This window comes from Taurulus bubalis (assembly GCF_910589615.1).
Source record: "Taurulus bubalis genome assembly, chromosome: 1".
In the NCBI taxonomy this organism is placed as follows: domain Eukaryota; kingdom Metazoa; phylum Chordata; class Actinopteri; order Perciformes; family Cottidae; genus Taurulus; species Taurulus bubalis.
This window is the reverse complement of record NC_136589.1, coordinates 18873235-18895433: the sequence shown is the minus strand read 5'-3', so window position 1 is coordinate 18895433 and position 22199 is coordinate 18873235. Positions and strand designations below refer to the sequence as shown.

General features: G+C 45.7%; 1 protein-coding gene across 1 annotated transcript in view; it reads left to right on the top strand.

Moving 5' to 3' along the window:
• The window catches only part of mdga2a (MAM domain containing glycosylphosphatidylinositol anchor 2a), a gene marked incomplete at its 3' end in the record, with an annotated part of 99827 nt that continues 77628 nt past the window's right edge, over window positions 1-22199 (top strand). The window contains exons 1-2 of the mRNA XM_079221208.1: window positions 1-82; window positions 17717-17856. Of these exons, the coding sequence (XP_079077334.1) occupies window positions 10-82; window positions 17717-17856 (213 nt within the window). The 5' untranslated portion in view covers window positions 1-9. The remainder of the gene's footprint in view (window positions 83-17716; window positions 17857-22199) is intronic.

The following is a 22199-nucleotide window of genomic DNA, read 5'->3' as shown; positions in this document are numbered from 1 at the left end:
CCCGAGAAGATGGGGTCGGTGTTCGGTCTCCTGTGGCTGTTCACCGGCTTCCTGCAGAGCGCGCGCGGCCAGGGCGTGTACGGTAAGCGCGTGACCACCCCGGATTATGATGTTTATATATCCGGTAAATATACGGGTTTAACCCGGAATACCCCGCACCAGGTTGACCTTGTGAGGTGTGTGAGGTGTGTGTGTGTGTGTGTGTGTGTGTGTGTGTGTGTGTGTGTGTGTGTGTGTGTGTGTGTGTGTGTGTGTGTGTGTGTGAGACCTGGAGACAGGTAGGCTGCTGCACAGGAACACACACCTGTGAAGACAAGGACCGAGACTCTTCATTCAGGATCATCGCCCACTGTTGAGGCAGACCTGCAGGTCTACTGGGTCTCTGTGTGACAATGATGATGATGATGAGCCCCATTGTGTCCTACTCTCTTGGGAAGTGCAGCCTGTTTTATTAATGTATTCTGTGTTTTATTCATGGTATTCTGTGTTTTACTTCATGGAAACACCGTTTTCAGGTGTTAGTTTTGACTTCCTGTCCCATCTGTCTTCTCTGGGTCTTTATGGAATCCTCTGAGGTATGAAGCCATCGCAGTACAAGTACATGAAGTATTCACAGGAGGCAGTACTATCAGTGGTAATGCAGTAACGTAGTACATGAAGTATTTACAGGAGGCAGTACTATCAGTGGTAATGCAGTAACATAGAACATTAAGTATTTACAGGAGGCAGTAATATCAGTGGTAATGCAGTAATGTAGTAATGAAGTATTTACAGGAGGCAGTAGTATCCGTGGTAATGCAGTAACGTAGTACATTAAGTATTTACAGGAGGCAGTACTATCAATAGTAATGCAGTAACGTAGTAATGAAGTATTTACAGGAGTAGTAGTATCAGTGGTAATGCAGTAACACAGCAGCAGCGACCTGTTGGGGCTTTTATTGTGGAAATCTAAAACTCTGACCTTTTCTCACCAATCAATCAACCAACCAACCAACCAACCAATCAATCAATCAGTCCTTATGACCTCATAATACGGTAATATACCGTAATATCTGCAGCTGCTGACTGTCAAAATAAAAGTGTTTCCTGTGTGACGTCGGCACTGAGATTATCTGTAATCTCACATGTCACTAGAGGAGGAGGCGCGTTACATCACACACACACACACACACACACACACACACACACACACACACACACACACACACACACACACACACACACACAGTTTAGAGCGCTGACAGATCACAGAAACTCTGGCTTTCACTGATAAATCCTCCTCCTGTTCGGGGGAGGAAGGAGGAAAAGAGGGCGGAAGGGAAAGAGGGAAGCAGGGAAAGAGAAGCAGGGAAAGAGGGAAGGGAAGCAGAGAGAGAGGGAAAAAGGGAGGGAATTTGAATAATCTGGATCAGATTGAACGTGTTACATTTTGTGACCTTAATAATCCTCTATTATTCAGTTTAGTGAAGATATTATTATATATGTTGTCTGAAAAAAATATGTTTAGAAACAAAAGTAAAATAAAAATAATATGTATTTTTAAACATATATAGATATTAACATATATATAAACATACATACATATTAACATATATAGATATTAACAGGCCGCCTCTGGATTCAAAAGAGACGATCACCTGATCAGCCCCCTGCTCTCTGGAACAGGAAGCTGCTGTCGCTATATTAGCATCTTAGCATGGAGCTAACATCACTCTGTGTGTGTGCGCTTAATCGGCTGCAACAGCAGCATCCTGGGGCCATCTGTGACACACACCACACACACACACACACACACACACGCACACAAAGGGAGTCCTGGATGTTATGCTGGTGGAGCAAGTGTGTGTGTGTGTGTGTGTGTGTGTGTGTGTGTGTGTGTGTATCTTCTCCTTTGATGACATCATTATCGCTGCATATTTGTTCTCTCTTTACCTTTTCTGGGGAATTACTGGGATAAACTCTGGGATTAATTATGATTGTTTTTTTATTTCCTCCTTCTCTCTCCAGCTGTTTCCCTCGCAGACAGGAAGTGTGTTCCTGTTTACCGCCCATTAGCTGGGTTTACTGTGTTAATACGTGTTAATGAGAGCTAATGAGGAAGGAGCGCGGCACATTACTAGGAGCGCTCTTAACCCGCCTCCTGCTTCCTGCTCCACGAGAGGAGGAGGAGGAGGAGGAGGAGGCAGCTCACAGCCTGAGAGGAGCCTTCAGTCAGCCTCCATGGTCCTCATCATGGTCGCAACAGGATGAATAAGTCGAAATCCACTGCAGCTGTTTAAATAACCATTAAAGTGAACTGATGACTTGTGGTTCAACGGGCTGCCGGTGCGTTCGGGTGCAGTAGGAAATGCCGGACTCCGATGGCCCGGCCTGTGATTGGACGCTCGGGACGTTTACAAAAACACGTTTTATGACGTCATCAGCATATAGTCAGTAAATGTAAAGATTCTTTTATAAGTCTGTCAACAATACGATAGTGTTGTAAAAACAGATGCAACTAAAGATCATTTAAAGGAGATAAATATTAAGGTGATAGTAAAGCATGAAAATATTCTGGTTTATGCCCTTTGATCACAGTGGGACATCCTTCCAACTGTAGCGTAAACGTGAATAAACGCTGACAGTCTGACCACTGACCTCTGGCTGTCACACTGCGTGTTTGTCCCTTTTTAGGTGTGTTTGTTTTGCTGGTTGCCGCTGCCTGTTTGTGGAGGTGGAGACAGTGGAGTGACACTTCACGGCTCAGAGAACATCTCTGTTTGTGCACCAGCCAGCGTGGCAGCCTCTTTTCTGTTCCACTAAACATTTGGGTGAAGAAATTAATCAACATGTCTGTTTGGATTTATGTGGATCCTTCCGGCCGAACCCGACCAGTGGAGGAGAAGTAACCGCTCCAAGGAGGAGACGAGGAGGACTGACGAGGAGGAGAGGAGGAGAGGAAACAAGATGGGAGAGGTGGAAACGATAGAGGAGAGGAAACAAGAGGGGAGAGGAAACAAGAGATGATAAGAGGAAAAGAGAAACGAGAGGAGGAAACAAGAGGGGAGAGGAGGAAACGAGAGGAGAGGAAACAAGAGAGGAGAGGAGAGGAAACAAGAGATGAGAGGAGGAAACCAAACAGGAGAGGAGCAACAAGACGGGAGAGAAGAAACAAGAGGGGAGAGGAGGAAAGAAAAGAGGAGAGGAGGACACAAGACAGGAGTGGAAACAAACTTACAGAAGAAACTAACTCCCTGAAGGAACAAACTTCCAGAGGGAACAAACTTCCAGAGGAAATAACTCCCAGAGGAAACTCAGCCTGAGAGGAAACAAACTTCCAGATGATACAAACTCCCAGAGGAAACAAACTTCCAGAGGAAACTAACTCCGAGAGGAAACAAACTTCCAGAGAAAACAAACTCCCAGAGGGAACAAACTTCCAGAGGGAACAAACTTCCAGGGGGAACTAACTTTCACAGGAAACAAACTCCCAGAAGAAACTAACTCCCACAGGGAACTAACTCTGAGAGGAAACAATCTTCCAGAGGAAACAAACTCCCAGAGGAAGCAAACTCCCGTTCTCATGGTTCCACATGTTTTTAGACGCTTTCATCTCTTTAGATCTGGAGCTTCATGTTTCTGCTATCTTGGCTTGTGAGGAGAGGAGAGAAAGGGACAGGACGAGGAAACAAGGGAAAGAGATGAGGAAACATGTAACAATAATGTGTTATTGGTGTGTGTGTGTGTGTGTGTGTGTGTGTGTGTGTGTGTGTGTGTGTGTGTGTGTGTGTGTGTGTGTGTGTGTGTGTGTGTGCGTGTGTGTGCGTGCGTGCGCGCTCTGAGGGTTTAGCAGATCAAAGAGGAGGAACGTTAGCCGCATCACAGCTAGTCTTCATCTTGAGGAGACTTCTCTCGCTGTGAGGATTAAGTTCAGTTTTGGAGAATAATCCACCATGTTCTTCTGTCAGCTGTCAGCCGGATTCAGCCTCCAGGAGGCAGGAGACAGGAGTCAGGAGGTAGGAGACAGGAGGCAGGACACAGGAGACAACTGGAGGTGAACAGGAGACAGGACACAGCAGACAGGAGACAGCTGGAGGTGAACAGGAGGCAGGAGAAATGAGGCAGGAGACAGGAGTCAGGTGACAGGAGACAGGAAGAGGATTTGCTTAATTCTTACAAAAAGGATCAGCTCAGGAAAATAGCAGACCACTACAGTTTTGAGATTTCTAAAAAGTTGAATAAGGAGGAAGTGTTGGTCACCTTGAAGGTTCAGTGTTGCCTGTCGTGAGTGACTCAGGGAAAGTTCCCAAAATGGCTCCTGTTTTGACCGGACTTTGAGTTGGTTTGACATTCGAGCAACAACGACAACTTATGCAAGAGGAACAAAAGAATGCTGTGGAGTTAGAAAGTTTAAGACAAGAGGCACATCTTCAGGAAGGTAAATTAAAACTAGAGGCACATATTCAGGAGGCTAAATTAAAACAAGAGACACATCTTCGGGAGGCTGAATTAGCCCATGTTCAGATAACAGTTAGAGTTGGATCGATATAAAATGGAGCTTATAAGTGAAGGGAAACTTAAGGCTGATCCACACAAGAGAGAGCCGGTGTTATCATTTGATGTTTACTTGAAAAGGTTGGTTCCAAAGTTTAATGCAGGGGACCCTGACATCTTTTTTGTTTTGTTCGAACGCTTAGCAGATGCTCGGAAGTGGTCAGATGCTGAGCGTACTCTCTTGTTGCAGTGTGTGCTCACTGGCAAGGCCCAGGAGGCTTTTTCAGCCTTGAGTGTTGCTGATAGTGGTAGCTACCAGTTGGTTAAGGCTGCTGTACTTAGGATATATGAATTGGTACCAGAAGCTTATCGCCAGCGTTTCAGGTCACTGAAAACGAGAAGCAGTCTCATGTAGAGTTTGCTTGTGAGTTAACAACTAATTTTAATCGCTGGTGTGCTGCTTTAAAGGTAGATACAAAGGAGGACCTTGAGGAATTGATCTTGCTTGAACAGTTCAAAAATGCTCTGCCTGACCGTGTGGTTACCTACATTCAGGAAAAGGAGGTAAGCAAGGTTACAGATGCGGCGAGGTTGGCAGATGAGTTTGTCTTAACGCATAACACGAATTTTTTGGTGAGAGCCGTGGTCATGGAGGGCTTGAGTTCCATGAGAGTTTGGGGGAAGTTAACGCCAGTAAGTTTTGTTCAGAAGGGGCAAATACGTTTGCAGCTAAAGCAGACCGGGAGTTACGGGCAAGAAAGGACCCGAATCGTGTCTGTAACTATTGTTTTGGCAAGGGTCACTGGCGAAATGAGTGTCCAGTCTTAAAAAAAAAGGTTAGAGCCTGGGTTTTTACCAGCAAAACCATGTAGGGCTGTTGTGTCCTTGCGTGGGGAAGAAAGAAATCGTGCCATTGCTGCCGTGCGGGCACACACGAAGCCTTCTTCCAAACAGTCAGTGATTGAGGAACCAGGTTTGGATCAAGAGCTGACAGGTTCCACAGCACATCAGGAGATTGACCCTGGTTATGCTGCATTTGTGTCAAGACGGTTATGTTTCACTGGTCGGACGGGAGACAAAAGTACCAGTTAAGATTTTAAGAGATTCAGGGGCTCTAGAGTCATTTATTTTTGAGTCTGTGTTGAATTTCTCTGCGGAAACAGACACTGATTCCAGTACTGCGTCCCGAGGGATGGATTTGACAGTCTTTTCTGCGCCAAAGCATCATTTGACGTTGGTCTCAGATCTGGTGCAAGGTGATGTGGTCATGGGAGTAAAACATTCGCTGCCTATTGGGGGAGTGCAGGTCATCTTGGGGAATGACCTGGCTGGAAGTCGGGTGTGGCCTGACGTGTCAATGAAGACTCTACCCTCCCAGGTAGAGTCAAAGTACTCCATGACGCCTTCTGCAGTGCATCCTGCCTGTGCTGTGACACGGGCTATGAGTGGGACCAAGGGTGAGTCCAGTTTCCATGAGGCCATTCTGGCTTAAGAAGGATGGTGAGGGCATGAGGAGAATGGGTTGCAAATCGGAGGGCGAAGGCTTTAAGTCCCAGGCGACCCCCGCGTCGTTTTGAGAGGCCTGCTGGTGCCGGCAAGATCGCCTGCAGGGAGGACTGCAATCTTAAGGGGGGGGGGGGGGGATTTGGGGGGGGGCGATTTGGGTTCATAACATCATCCGTAGCCGCACACAGCTCAGTGAATTTCACCGACACCTCCAGGAGCGTCTGGCTTATATCCGTAAAACAGATTTCCGCCATCCACCATGCAAATAACCACTAGTTCTGCTTTACACTTGTTGTGTAAATTCCACATACGTCGGAACATCAAACTCCATGGTGTCTGGGTTCATAATATTATCCGTAGTCCCACAACAGCGTCTGAATGACGGCCGCTACCAGCTCTACTTCAGGAGGAGCAGCAACAGTTTGATTCAGCAACGGCAAGACGGCGGTGGTGACGGGCGGAGCTTCTCAACGATGATTCTCAACGCTGATTGGCTGATGCGACTCTGAGTCACGTAATTTTTTTCGCCAGATTTGGGAAATTTCAACTCACGCGAATTGGCGCCGCATCCAACGCTCTGTCCCGCCTCAAACGCGTCATTCGTGCCGCCCGGCGACAAATGTGCATCTTCGCAACCTATCGCGTCTGTACATTGACTTTGCATGTAATCTACTCGCGCGACTAATTCGCGCCGCGTTTGGTGTGAACACGGCATTAGGACAAGAGGAACCCTAAAGTCTTTTAAGGACCCCTGAGACCTGACAAAAGACCCTGTGGAACCTCCTTTAAGGATCTTAACAACCTCCTTAAGGACCTCCAGTCACTCCTAAAGGACAGCTAGAACCCTAAAGTCTTTCAAGGACTCCTTCAAATATCCTAAAGACCCGGTGGAACCTCTTTAAGGATTGTAACAACCTAAAGAATGTGAACCTTTAGAACCTCTGTAATCTTCTGAAGGATTTCTAGAATGAGCCCAAGGGCCTGAAACATCTCAAACACTTGAATGACCTTATCGCGTGAGCGACTAATCAGAGAAGGGAGACACGGAGCTGCCTCACAGGGATTGGTCCATCATGTGACGTATATAAATGACAGCGTAGAGCTATCTCAGTCCTGTTTGCTGCTTTTCATTCACCCCCCTCCTCATTACGTATGCAGAAGGAGCCCCGTGCTGTTGGCCAATCAGATGTCTGCTGTTATTTTTAGCCGGCCCACTGACTCGGCATCTTCCTCTGAAAAATCCTTGGCTCCAGAAATAGAGCGAGAGAGCTTAAGTTACACAGAGCGAGAGAGGATGTAAAACCGTTCTTTGACATGAATAAAACAGATGAGATAAATCTGACCTGAGATCAGTGGACAGAGACAGAGTTTCTGAGTGAATCTGAGTGAGACGGAGACAGATAGAGGTTTTAATATTTAGGTTCATGTCTGACTGTCTCCTCTCTCCACTTTCTGCTCTTTGACATGAATAAGTGAAAAGTGGAGGAAACAGTCGTGATCCCTGCATGACCTCTAGTTTTTTTACTTTGGAGTTTCACTTCAAAACAGGTTTCAGATCAACTCACGGAATGATCTGATTGGACGATTTAATGTCCTCGTTCTGTGTTCCATGAATGTTCAATAACGACTAAATTACTTATTTTACTCACTAAAAACTACAATCAATCTCTAGAGACTAACATGAAGTCATGTGCCCCTGTGGAGTTCCTCTAGAGCAGCGGTTCCCAAACTTTTTAGGCCACGCACCCCCTTCTACATCCCGACCGGGTTCACGCACCCCCAATCCCCCACACCTTAAAAAAAAAACGCAACAGAGCCTATTTATAGCCGCATAAAATCGGACTAATGCGAGAACTGTTTGCTCGCGCGTGGCGTTTGTTACAAGATTTAGTCCGCTGTATAAATTTCAGTTACACAAGGCGTCACTTTTAAAGAGCAATAAGGATGGCGAGGACACACGCACAGGCTCAGAGGCAGATTGCATTTCACATTTATTTACTTAAACACAGTAAGCCACGTAAAGAACAAAGAGTGGCACGTAGGCTCAGAAACAGATATAATTAAAAAAAGGAGGCTCCAGGGGTGCGCGCACCACACTTTGGGAATCCCTGGTGTAGACCCAACACATGAATGAGACTGCAATTGTTTTTGGCTGTTTTGTACGTCTTCCAATTTTGATCTAAAACATGTATGGGGCTTCTGACTTGCACTGGCATGCTTGGTGTTCAGGTGGCGGCGCAAATAAGAGGCTTCAGACAGCTGTTAGCCAGAACCTCACTGCACAACACGCACTGTGGCTTCGGGCAATCTGCATTGCCAATCCAAGTGAAGCCCAGACCCAGATAATTGTCATCATATTTCCTCTTTTTTTTCCCAGTCTGATGCTCACTCTCGTTTCCTCTTTTTTCACCTTGACTCCGCGATGGGTCTCTGTGCCCCCGCTCCGTCTCCTCTTTCTCCGACTCCGGGTCAATTTCTTCTCCCAGTCTCTCCCCAACGCACCTCTCCATTTCTCTCGCCTCCGGTTCCTCACCCTCTCTCTGTCCCTCTCCTCTTTTATTACTGATAGCTTCAGATGTCCCACCTGACAGCTTCCCCGATTTCAGCCAGTTTAACATATTTTCATGGATGTTGCTGAATGAATGGAATGACGTTAGGCGCACAAGCTAGGCTAGCTAGTGTGTACGTAAAAGACAGTCTGGCGGCCGGACCGGAAGTGCATCTATTTATTAAATTGTATGTTTTTAATTGTAATTAAATGTAAATCTTACAAAGGGAATTTTTATAATTAAAAAACCCTACTTAATTTTTTTTTAAATTATGTTTAATATTAATTATTACACCATTAGACCACCATTACATTTTTCCTCTCGCGCACCCCCTAGAGGCAGCTCGCGCACCACACTTTGGGAATCCCTGCTCTAGAGCATGGGTGTCAAACTCATCTTAGTTAAGGGGCCACATACTGCCCATTTTGATCTCAAGTGGGCCAGACCAGTAAAATCACAGCATAATAACGCATACATAATGACAATATTCTCTATGTTTAAATCATTGGTGAAGCTTTTTGGATGATAAACCCTATTTTACGGTCTTTCTACAATGAACTTGAAACATAAACACCAACAATTCAGACATCATCCCAATCAAATGTGACTGTGGCTGAATGGTTAGCATGTCTGTCTTACAATCAGAGGAACAGTGGTTTGAGCCCCAGTTCAGTTATTATTATAATTTTTTTTCTTTTTTTTTCCTGCAATTTTAACAATCAGCCATATGTTTGACACCTCTGCTCTGGAGACAAACATGAAGTCATGTGACCGTGGTGGAGTTCCTCTATAGACTAACATGAAGTCATGTGACCGCGGTGGAGTTCCTCTGTAGACTAACGGATATGTATGTATGTATGTATGTATATATATATATATATATATATATATATATATATATATATATGTATATGTATATATATATGTATATGTATATGTATATATATATATATATATATATATATATATATATATATATATATATATATATATATAGCTCCCCTCTTTAATTACTGTTCTAAGCAGGGGCCTCATAACATACCCCTGTTGCATGGGAGGTGCATTGGAGAGGTGCATTGGAGAGAGTCTACTCAAAAATATAGCTATACTGTTAGTGTGAGCTCAAACTCCCATGTATTCATACAGATATACCTGTAGCCCTGGTTAAACCCCTTATTTCCTTCAGCAAATATAGCATTATGACATTGAATGCAACACCGTCGACATTTAATCTAACAACAAACAACAACCCACAGAGGGTAACAAGAAAACCCCAATAATACCCAGGATTTAATAGTCCGTGCTATGGTACCATATTTTGGCGCGCTTGTTGGAGCTCGTGTCAATCCCCCACAGGAGTGGTCCGTACACACGGTTCCAGAGTGAGCGATAGATACAGTCCCTGAAACCCCTGTTTCCAGCCGGAGGCACGATGAAAGCAGGAGACTCCGTCCTGCCTACTGGTCCCTCGGCTGCAGCGCCGTCCTTTACATTACATTACATTACATTTCATTTAGCTGACGCTTTTATCCAAAGCGACTTACAATAAGTGCAATTCCACCATGAGTACAAACTCAGAACAACAAGAATCAAGAAAGTACAATTTCGTCAATAAAGTTAAACCACAAGGTCCTCAGCAAACCCCTAGCTGATTAGCCGCTAGCTGGTTAGGCGCTCACTGGTTCACCGCTAGCTGGTGAGTCGCAACCACACGACGGCAATGACCTGTGCACTCCGACCTGCTTCCAACCCGGCTGTCTGTCCTCGTCGTAGGTGCTACTCAATGCCAACCACAACCCGGGGCTCGAACGAACCATAACACACATCTCCACTCTAGCTCGACCTCCCTCTTTATCTTCCCCGCCTCCCCCCTTGTTCTGATTGGCTCCCCACCCTGTGGACACCTGAGCAACAAATAGGTCCGGCCGCGAGAGGTTCAAAACCCACTTAATACTTTTCTAACTATACTGTTTAACAGAACTGATAGCAGAAATGACCCAAAACACATGGAACCAAAGTAGCAGGGCGCTACATATACATACATATATATATGTATGTATGTGTATGGCGGGCCATGGATTTTCTACCTGCGCTTCAGTGGATCAGCTGTTTAACAGTTGGGGCGCGGCGCACCCCCTGCCCTCTTGCGTGCTAACAGTGAGCTAGCGCATACCTGCTTTCCATCGCGCCTCGGGTGGTCAAGCAGGGTGAGATGCGCTCTTCGGGGCTGGGAGAACAGCAGGTCCAAGTGTTATACTGTGTCTACAGGGAAAGTCTGCAGCTGCTTCTTCTTCTTCAAGTTTAAATGGTGGATCGCAACCAACTTGACTAGGTGCACCTAGTGTACCGGAGTGTGCAGATTCAGGGTGCTGCTGCTGAGGATTGTCTCTGTGAGGAATCACACGTACAGAACCCTTAGCTGGCCGTCACCATGTAGTTTAACCGGCTTTTCTACCATAGAGAGAAACAGAGGTGAAATCTGATTGACAAGAGCGTTAAGCAGAGTGGTTAACCAGCTGCGACGCTGTGCCCGCGCGCCGGCCAGAAGCTGAGGAACAGACAAGACAGGAGCTGTGCAATGAAAAAATAAGCTAATAGGGAAAAATTATTATAATACATGTAGTGTATTTGTGAAAAACAATAAAATAAAATAGATATAACTTTGTGATTCTGTTTATGCCAGCAGAGAAGACTTAGCAGGCACTGACGGCCCGCCACTGATATACATACACATATATAAAATTTAATTATCATTATTATTGTGCCGCTCGATTATTACGCCAGTCAATAAGTCGCGGAGAGAAAAAAAAGAGCGGAGCAGAGCAACTGGCCTGCCAGCTATTCTGAGATTGGCGTGAGACACGGAGAAAAGCCATGTTCGACGTGTTACTCCCTTAGTCTGTTTGGCTTTAAAACACGTTTTGCAGACGGGTCTCTGTGTTAGACGATCGGCAAAAGCTCCTGCACTCAACATGCCTCCCCCGATCTCTCTGTGAGTGCTGCTGTGTGTGTGAGCACGGGCAGCTCGGGGATGTTCAAGGAGCAACCTCTTTGTGCACTTCCTGAAGACGTTTTGCACTGTGAATTTGCACTCTCAGTTCTGTTTTTGAATAAAGGGTTGGAAATTAATGCATTTTTTGTTTTTGTCTTCTTAAATCTGATTCATCGATTAATCGGAAAAAGAATCAACAGATTAATCGATTATTTAAATAATCGTTAGTTGCAGCCCTAATATATATATATACATACACTACCGTTCAAAAGTTTGGGGTCACATAGAAATGTCCTTATTTTTCAAAGAAAAGCAGTGTTTTTTTCAAGAAGATAACATTAAATTAATCAGAAATACACTATACATTGTTAATGTGGTAAATGACTATTCTAGGTGGAAACATCTGGTTTTTAATGAAATATCTACATAGGTGTATAGAGGCCCATTTCCAGCAACTATCACTCCAGTGTTCTAATGGTACATTGTGTTTGCTAATCGCATAGAAGACTAATGAATGATTAGAAAACCTTTGAAAACCCTTGTGCAATTATGTTAGCACAGCTTAAAACAGTTATGCTGGTTAGAGAAGCTATATAACTGGCCTTCCTTTGAGCTTGTTGAGTATCTGGAGCATCACATTTGTGGGTTTGATTATACTCTCAAAATCTGTTCTTGTTCTTAGAAATGAAGGCTATTCCATGCAAGAAATTGCGAGAAACTGAAAATTTGTCTGGGTGACCCCAAACTTTTGAACGGTTGTGTATATACATACATTTATATATATGTATGTATGTGTATGACATGTAAACAAGAAGTTGAGCGGACACGATTAGCTGATTGGTGAAGGAGGATGCAGGCGTGAGGAAGCGTCACATGAAATTCAGAGAACGAGGCGTGTGTGTGTATGTGTTTGTGTGTGTGTGTGTGTGTGTGTGTGTGTGTTGTGCAGCTTGTACTGCAGGGTTCATCTCTCATTAGGACGTGAGCGCTTCGTGGCGCTGCAGGGATTAGATTAATACCTGGTTTTACGGGGGAAATAGAAAACACCTCTTTATCATAAACACACACAGACAGAGACTCATAGGCTCTACTTTATTCTGTGTGTGTGTGTGTGTGTGTGTGTGTGTGTGTGTGTGTGTGTGTGTGTGTGTGTGTGTGTGTGACCTTCAGGCAACATATGAACATGAGTTCATCCTGTTTATGGATCACAGATATTTATAGAATCTATTGATCTAGTTGTTATGCTCTTTACTAATTTTGTTTGAAATAAAACAGTTCTGATACTTTCACTGGTTCTACTTCACCCCTCCGGTTCTGTCACGGTTCTACTTCACCCCCCGGTTCCGTCACGGTTCTACTTCACCTCTACAGTTCCGTCATGGTTCCACTTCACTTCTCCGATTCCGTCACGGTTGTACTTCATCTCTCCGGTTCCGTCACGGTTGTACTTCACCTCTACGATTCATCATGGTTCTACTTCCTCTCTCCAGTTCATTCACGGTTCTACTTCACCTCTCCAGTTCCGTCACGGTTCTACTTCATCTCTACGGTTCCATTACAGTTCTACTTCATCTCTCCGGTTCCATTACTGTTCTGCATCTCCCCGGTTCCGTCACGGTTCTACTTCATCTCTCCGGTTCCGTCACTGTTCTACATCTCGCCGGTTTCGTCACGGTTCTACTTCATCTCTCCGGTTCCGTCACTGTTCTATTTCACTTCTCCAGTTCTGTCACGTTCTACTTCAACGCTCATCGGGTTTGTTGTGGCTGATTTCCTTCTTTGATGATGATTTAATCTTTCTAAACCTGACGCTGTATGAACTTGAATCTCCTATCTCAGCGGTCCCCAATCCCCGGGCCGCGGCCTACGTTACCCCATAAATGAAACTTCCATTTCAACTCGGTGTTGATCAAAGCAGAGTATCCTGAGATTGCCAAAAAAGCTCTGAAACCCTGCCTCCATTTCAACATCCTGTCTTTGTGAAGCGGGTTTTAATGAAGTTACAGAGTGCACATGAAAGGTTTAAGTTACGGAGTTGAGTCAGTAGACTGGACATAAACACACAGGGGTCGGTCTTTTTCTCCCGTCACCCCGAGATGGGACCGGCTCGTAGCAGAGAAACAAGCTCAGGGCTCCCACTAATTCGGCGTAATGGTGAGTTGTATCTTTATGCACTTTATAATTGTCTTTATGCCGGTCGTATCATTTACGTCATTCATTATGTCATATTTATTATATCATATTTTTCGCCCACACCGTGAGCCGGTCCGTGAAAATATTGTCTGACACAAAACCGGTCCGTGGCTCAAAAAAGCTTGGACACCGCTGTCCTATCTGACTGCTCGTGATACACCACAGGGACTCACTCAGGACCTCAGTAATCAAACACCCACAGAACGCAGAGAGTTTGGTTTAAAATTCAATTCACATAGATTTATTTGAAACACATAGTTTACGGATAGAACGAATTGCGACCGGTATCATTTGACAACAGTTCCCGTTCCCGTCTGTCTAACGCAACAACCCCCGAATAATCAAACAGACACATTATTATATCAATTCAAACAGGTACCACTACGCCTCCAACCCCCTTCTCAGAATACCAGCTCAAGCTGGTAACTATTAAGGAATGTGACTGCTTCTCTGACATCTTCCCTTATTGTTGTTTTAGTCTGGCCTTCCTGACTGACTCCTGAACAAAACAAGGCCACTGCAAACAGTTCGACACTCGATGTTCCCTTCTAATCTCTTGTCGGGCTGATGAATACTTAATATTACGCATTATTATAAAACATTTTCCCTTCACAGGTTCTATTGAACTTCTTCTGTGACTCTACTGGCGTTCATCAACAGTCCTGTTGGGGGTTGTGTGTATGTACTATGTATGTGTGTGTGTGTGTGTGTGTGTGTGTGTGTGTGTGTGTCGGGTGTGTCGGGTGTGTGTGTGTGGTGGCCGGGCTTTCGCCCATGGGGCCCGGTCGGGCTCAGCTTGAAGAAAGATCAGCTCGAAGAAAGATCAAAGACCAGCCACCCTGTGGACTCACTACCCGCAGGGAGAGGCATCGGGGTCGGGTGCTATGTAGACCGGGCGGCGGGCCAGACAGGGGGCCTGGGCGGACCGATCGCCGGCAGTGTAGACTAGCTCTAGGGACGTGGAACGTCACCTAGTGGGGAAAGAGCCAGAGCTGGTGCAGGAGGTGGAGCGGTACCAGTTAGATATAGTTGGGCTCACCTCCACGCACAGCACAGGCTCTGGAACCAAGCTCCTGGAGAAGGGATGGACTTTGTCCTTTTCTGTCGTTGTCCAGGGTGAGAGGGGCCGGGCAGGAGTGGGGATACTCACAAGCCCCCGGCTGAGCGCCGCTGTGTTGGAGTTCTCCCCGGAGAACGAGAGGGTCGCCTCCCTAAGCCTATGGGTTGCGGGGAGTAAGGCTCTGACTGTTGTTTGTGCTTATGCACCGAACAGCAGTTCGGAGTATCCGGCCTTCTTGGAGTCGGTGGGAGGGGTCCTGGAAAGGGCGCCGCCTGCCGACTCCATAGTTCTTCTGGGAGACTTCAATGCTCACGTGGGCAATGATAGAGAAACCTGGAGGGGGGTGATTGGGAGGAACGGCTTGCCCGATCTGAACCCTAACAGTGTTTTGTTGTTGAACTTCTGTGCTAGCCACAGTTTGTCCATAACGAACGTCGTGTTTGAAGATAAAAGGCTCGTAAATGTACCTAGTACCAGAGCACCTTAGGCCGGAGATCGTTGATGACCTGTTATCTAATCTGCGGTCGTATGTCTTGGACACTCGGGTGAAGAGAGGAGCAGAGCTGTCAACTGATCACCACCTGGTGGGGAGTTGGATCAGATGGCGGGGGAGCCGGCTGGAAAGACCTGGCAAGCCCAAACGTGTATTGAGGGTGAACTGGGAACTACTGGCGGAGGATCCTGTCTGGGCGGTCTTCAACTCCCACCTTCGGAATAACTTTTCACACATTCCGAGAGTGAATGGGGACATGGAATCCAAGTGGACCCTCTTCAAAGCCACTATTGTGGATGCGGCCGCTAGGAGCTGTGGTCGGAAGGTCATCGGTGCCTGTCGTGGCGGAAACCCAAGAACCCGGTGGTGGACACGGGCGGTGAGGGAAGCTGTCAAGCAGAAGAAGGAGGCCTTTCGGACCTGGCTGGCCTAGGGTTCACAGGTACCGGCAGGGCAGAAAGGCTGCAGCTGCGGTGGTCACGGATGCTAAAACTCAGGCATGGGAGGAGTTCGGTGAGGCCATGGAGAAGGACTTTCGGTTGGCCTCAAGGAGGTTCTGGCAAACCACCTGACGGCTCAGGAATGGAAAGCACGGCCTACCCCAACCTGTTCTCAGCGGGGGGGACGGGGCCTGCTGACCCGGACGGGGGATATCGTCGGGCAGTGGAAACAGCACTTTGAGGAACTCCTAAACCCGGTCCACATGTCCCCTGGAGAGGGGGCAGCGCCTGAAGACTTGGGGGTGGTTGCACCCATATCCCTGGCAGAGGCCACAAAGGTAGTCAAAAAGCTCCTTGGTGGCAAGGCGCCGGGGGTGCATGAGATCCGCCCTGAGATGCTGAAGGTGCTGGACATTGTTGGGCTGTCCTGGCTGACACGCCTCTTCAATGTCGCATGGGGGTCGGGAACAGTGCCCATGGAGTGGCAGACCGGCGTGGTGGTTCCCATCTTCAAGAAGGGGGACCGGAGAGTGTGCTCGAACCATACCAACATCGTGGTATCACACTACTCAGCCTCCCGGGGAAAGCGTATGCCAGGGTGCTGGAAAGGGGGCTCCGACTGCTTGTCGAACCTCAGATTGAAGATGAGCAGTGCGGATTCCGTCCCGGGCGTGCAATAGTGGACCAGCTCTTTACCCTCGCAAGACTGCTGGAGGGGTCCTGGGAGTTTGCCCAACCAGTCTACATGTGCTTTGTGGACTTGGAGAAGGCTTTCGACCGGGTCCCTAAGGGGTTTTTGTGGGGGTGCTGCGGGAGTATGGGGTGCCGGACCCGTTGGCACGGGCCATCCGGTCTCTGTATGCCTGCAGTAGGAGCTGTGTTTGTATCCTCGGTAATAAGTCAGACACGATCCTGGTGGGTGTTGGTTTCCGCCAGGGCTGCCCTTCATCAACGGTCCTGTTCGCACCTCCAAATCTGAGGCCATGGTGCTCTACCCGGAAACCGGTGGATTGCTCCCTCCAGGTGGGGACAAAATGCCTACACCAAGCGAAGGAGTTCAAGTATCTCGGGGTCTTGTTCACGAGTGAGGGTAAGGTGGAGCAGGAGATCGAGAGGTGGATCGGTGCGGCTGCAGCAGTAAAACAGCTGGGCCTCCTGCCACCGCGACCCGACCCCGGATAAGTGGCTGATAATGGATGGATGTTGACAAAGTTTTCTCTGGGGACCATTTGCGGTTGAAAAAAGGTAATAAATCGAAATACATCGCAATACTTAATATATCGCAATATCGTGATGATATTGCAGTATCGTGATAAAATCGTATCAGGAATTAAGCATCGTTATAATATCGTATCGTGGGACCTCTGGTGATTCCCACCCCTAGTGTGTGCGTGTGTATGTTCTGGGGTTTGATGACATCAGCGAGTCATTGGAGGACGAACAGAAAAAGAAATTGGCATCTAAAAATAGCAAAGAGAAAAAAGTAGGACAACCGGATCTTTTCCTCCTCCTCCTCCTCCTCCTCCTCCTCCTCCTCATCTTCCTCTCATCTTTACTTTCTCCTCTCGATGATGAAGGTGAAGGTGTGATGAAGATAATGGGGAACGTATGATGAAGGGTTGATGAAGGTGAAGCTCTTGTGAAGATGATGGTGTGATGGAGGTGAAGGTGTGATGAAGATGAAGCTGTGATGAAGATGAAGGAGTGATGATGATGAAGGTGTGATGAAGGTGAAGGAGTGATGAAGGAGTGGTGAAGGTGAAGGATTGGGGAAGGTGTCATGAAGGTGAAGATGTGATGAAGGTCAAGGTGTGATGAAGATGAAGGAGTGATGAAGTTGAAGGTGTGATGGTGAAGGTGTGATGAAGGTGAATGAGTGATGAAGGTGAAGGTGTGATGAAGATGAAGGAGTGATGAAGGTGTGATGAAAGAGTGATGGCGATGAAGGTGTGATGAAGGTGAAAGAGTGATGAAGATGTCATGAAGGCTCTCCTTTGCTGGTCTCCACAGCGCCCCCCACCGTGCGCATCGTGCACGCTGGTCTCACGTGCACTGTGGAGGAGGAGCGCTACAGCGAGAGGGTCTACACCATCAGGGAGGGGGACACCCTGCAGCTGGGCTGCCTGGTGACGGGCCACCCACACCCACAGGTACACTGGGAACACTGGGGGACTGGTGACGGGAACCTCACACTGGGTACTTCTCTCTTGATTTAGAGTCAAACAGACCATAAAGCACAGGGCGGGGCTAAAAGGTGATTGACAGGTCGACACCAGGGAGACTCCTCCTCAGTCCTAATATGGTCACTTCCTGTTCACTGGTTGCAAAAAAAACAAGATGCCGACGGCGACCTGGAGGCTTCAAAACACATCATCATGTAACTTATGGAACAATTCAGAAGATCATGACATGATGAATATATAAATAAATATATATATATATTTATTTACACATAAATATCTGGTCAGTTACACAAACTAAAATCCCAACATTATTTCAATTCATAAGTTAAATAATGTATTTTCCCGTTGATGAGGGTGATGATGAGGATGACGATCAGGTCTTTTTCTTTTTCATCATCCCTTAAATAGTTAAAAAGGTGAAACTATAAAGATTTGAGATTACTAATATAGATGAGTCTCCCTCCTCTTCCTCCTTAACAAAATGTACACAAACCAGCATTTTGTAATAACAATAATAATTAATAGTTTCCTGCATGTTAAGTGGAGCTGAACGCATCATCAGTAATAATCAATAATCAGAGGTCACGCCTCCTCTTTTCATACGATCCCTCCTCTTCTTCCTCTCTCCATCATCATCTTCATCACCTTCATCATCTCTCTTATTTCTTCTTCTTTGGTCTCCCTGCTGTCAGTCTGTTGAGGCTATAAATAGATCGGCTGCTGGCTCAGTCTGAATCGACACACACACACAGACACACACACATACACCGACACACACAGACACACACACAGACACACAGATACACACACAGATACACACACAGACACACACACACACACACACTGCGTCACTGCAGAGCTCAGCTTCTTCTGCATTTTCATTTCTTCCTCCTCTTCATCACTTTTCTCTTCGTCTCAGGTTTCACATTTGAATTTGTTGTTTTACAGAAGTCACGATTTCATTGATTTTATCGTAAAATGTGTTTTTATGTTTCATAACTACCAATAATCAAGAGAACAGGAAGTTTAGTGAATGTCAAAGCATTTAAATGTATGTTTAATGATTAACAATCTGAAAACGGTAGACACCCTTGGGCAGGGGTGTCAAACTCATTTTAGTGAAGGGGCTGCATGCTGCCCATTTTGATCTCAAGTGGGCCGGACCAGTCAAATCATAGCATAATAATGCATACATATGACAATATTTCTTTAGGTATTTGCATGATAAACCTATTTTAAGGTCTTTCTACAATAAACTAGAAACATAAAGACCAAAAAGATATCAGCCCACTGTTTACCTGCCTGGGCTCTCCTCTGCAAATTCCCTTGCTGTTGAGCAATATGTGTAGTAATGTGAGATGCCAAAACAGTTGTGACTATGGTTCAATGGTTTGCATGCCCGACTTTCAAGCAGCGGATCAGTGGTTTGAGTCTTATCTCAGCTATTTTTTTCTTCTTTTTCTTCTATTTTAAGAATTAGCTCGCGGGCCGGACTGGACCCTCTGGCGGGCCGGATCCGGCCCTCGGACCGTATGTTTGACACCCCTGCCCTAGGGGGTCAAGACCTCTTTTTTCCTGTGTTTAAGTCATCGTAGGAACCCCAAATTAATTCCAAAACTTGTGTTTATTGTATGTATTTGTTCAGCAAAGTCTTGGGAAAAAATCTGCAAAAAAGATTAGGGGACTCGCCACGTTTCCGCCTGTCGTGGAGCTTTACATGCCAACTTTGGGGGCCCATTTCCTTTTAATTTAGCGGTGTGCTTTTCCCCTTTAATCTAAGTCGGAGGGTGAATTGTTACACAGTGGTGGCCAGCAATGTTCCCTCTAATTTTTGTCAGCACTGAGCAAATTTTTTTCTTTTCTGAGCGATCATTTCAGCACTGTGAGCAATTCGCAACCTGCCGAAAATGACCACAAGCCTGCGTTAGCCATAGGGGATTCAAAGAGATGACAGCAAATGCATCAATATATATACAAGGTTGATATTTATTCAATATCCTTTATAATGGCTGGACTTTGGGAACATTTTAATGATGGTGTTTTACCAGTCAGTTTAGTTGAACTTAAAGGATCTTTGTTGAACTTCAATAAGGGGAGGTTATGACTGGTTCACTGGTTATGACTGATAATGATATATATATATATATAAAAAATAAATGTATCAAAGGTGTTTAGTCATTTCTCAGCAGGTACAACATTTAAGTGGAACTTCATTGAAAGAAAAATGCTAATGCAGTGCTTAACAATAATTATAGGCCTATTAAATTGACATGGTGTCATTTTTCCTAAAGGTAGCCTATATAAACAATTTAATAATTTCATATTCTTCATATTTAAATATGTCTGAAAGTTTCATCCTACCTGTGTCAGTTTGGACTATTTCATCTAGCCACTCATGATTGAACGTTAGGCAGACCTTTTTCTGGGGCACCTACTCCTGCCTTTCTTTTCGCCATGGTAGCCAAAAACTGCTGGAGCAGGGCCCACCAAGTGTAGCCTAAACAGCGCCGGCCCTAGCTCATGTGGCGCTCTGGGCGAGCTTCGCTCCTGGCGCCCGGAGGAGGACAGCGGGGGTGGGGGATGCTAACGGAGGCAGAGCGCTAGCAGAGGTACAGAGAGCGCATGTCGAGAAACGGGACGCTGATTGGCCAAGAAGACTCGACACGTCACATCAAAGATCTTATTATTGTGGAGATGGCTCACTCCTATCTCAGAAACACTGGCGCAAAAAAGATTTTTAACCCCTGAAAAAAAATCGTATAGTTGTAGTATTTGTGGACGCATGAATAATATAAGTACGACTGGTGAGGTGTGCATTTAAATTGCATTTAATTGTTGCACAGAGGGTTTTTCTTGGTAAATGTATTTAGATGTTTAATGTGTAGAATATAGTACCCGTCACACCACCAACAAAATACACGTAACGTAACAAACACCTTACATATTGTCACTGATAGCATAACTATATCTACACACACACGTACGGCATGAGCAGCCGGGGGGCAGCCATGGATGATGGGACACCTGAAGAAGATGCATCCCCCTTCTGAGTCAGGCCAAGATGCTGACGTGGAGGCTGACCCTTACCGTCACGTCACTACTAGACTCGATCAAAGTGGCGTCTCAGAGGTGACCAGCCAGTTGTAATCTATGTATCTTGAGCCGTCGGATCAGGAACCTCAACGACCTGATGATGATGAGGATGGTGAGTGAGATTGTGGCGCTCAGAGAACAGCTTCAAGACCTCCATTTAAGGGTTGACACCCTAGAGCAGGGGTCGGCAACCCGCGGCTCCGGAGCCGCATGCGGCTCTTTAGCCCGTCTGTTGCGGCTCCCGGAGGCTCTGACAAAAAAAAGCGATGCCTACGATGCTGCTGACCTCTCTGCTTGATATGTGGCGAGAAATTAGCAAAAAACTAAAAATGTAATGTTGAAAGACTCTTCCAGAACAAGCATCTGCTGAAAGGTGTCAAGCTGCAGAAGAGCGATTCCTCAACTGCTGCAGTAAACTGAGCAAAGTAAATATACTTTCAGGAAGCTGATCAAGTCTCCAGAGTCAACTATTGCTGCTGGTTCTGTGGCAGCTCATGAGACACTGAGGCGTCCGCTAGTAAAAACGGATCTGTCCTCCTCCGTTTGCGGAGCTCACGTAGCAAAATATATGCGTTTAAAATGTAAAACTCACATGAAGACAGGTATCGAACCTGCTACCTTGTGATTACAGGGCGAACACTCTACCACACGAGCCACATTTATAGACAGTATTTAGGTTTGCATAGTTGTGGTTTTAATTGATCTCAATGTAGCCGACACATGACTATTTTTTGTCTATATAGTTTTTTGTATATATATTATGACTATAATATAAATATTATTATTATGACTATATATAAAACTATGATGACTATATATAAAACTATATATAAAACTTCAGAAGCCGCTTTTGCGGGGCCCAACTTTTCAAGTACAAAGTGCCCTGGGGCCCATTCAAATATTAACACTGTATTGGTGTATTAACTAATTAGTTGGATTGCTTCAGCAGTCCAACTATTGTTATCCTCTTCTTTATTAGTTGGAATGCTTCAGCAGTCCAACTATTGTTATCCGAATCTTTATTCAACTTATTCAACTTTTTATTATTCTATTTCTTCCGTACGTATTTTGAATCTCTTCTACTTCATATATTAAGCTATATAAACTATTCAAATATTAAAATATTCAACTACTTAAGGACACTATGGCAATGACCTTTTCATATTTCTGACTTTTCAAATTTTTGAATTATTAAGCCTTTTATGAAAATTAAAATG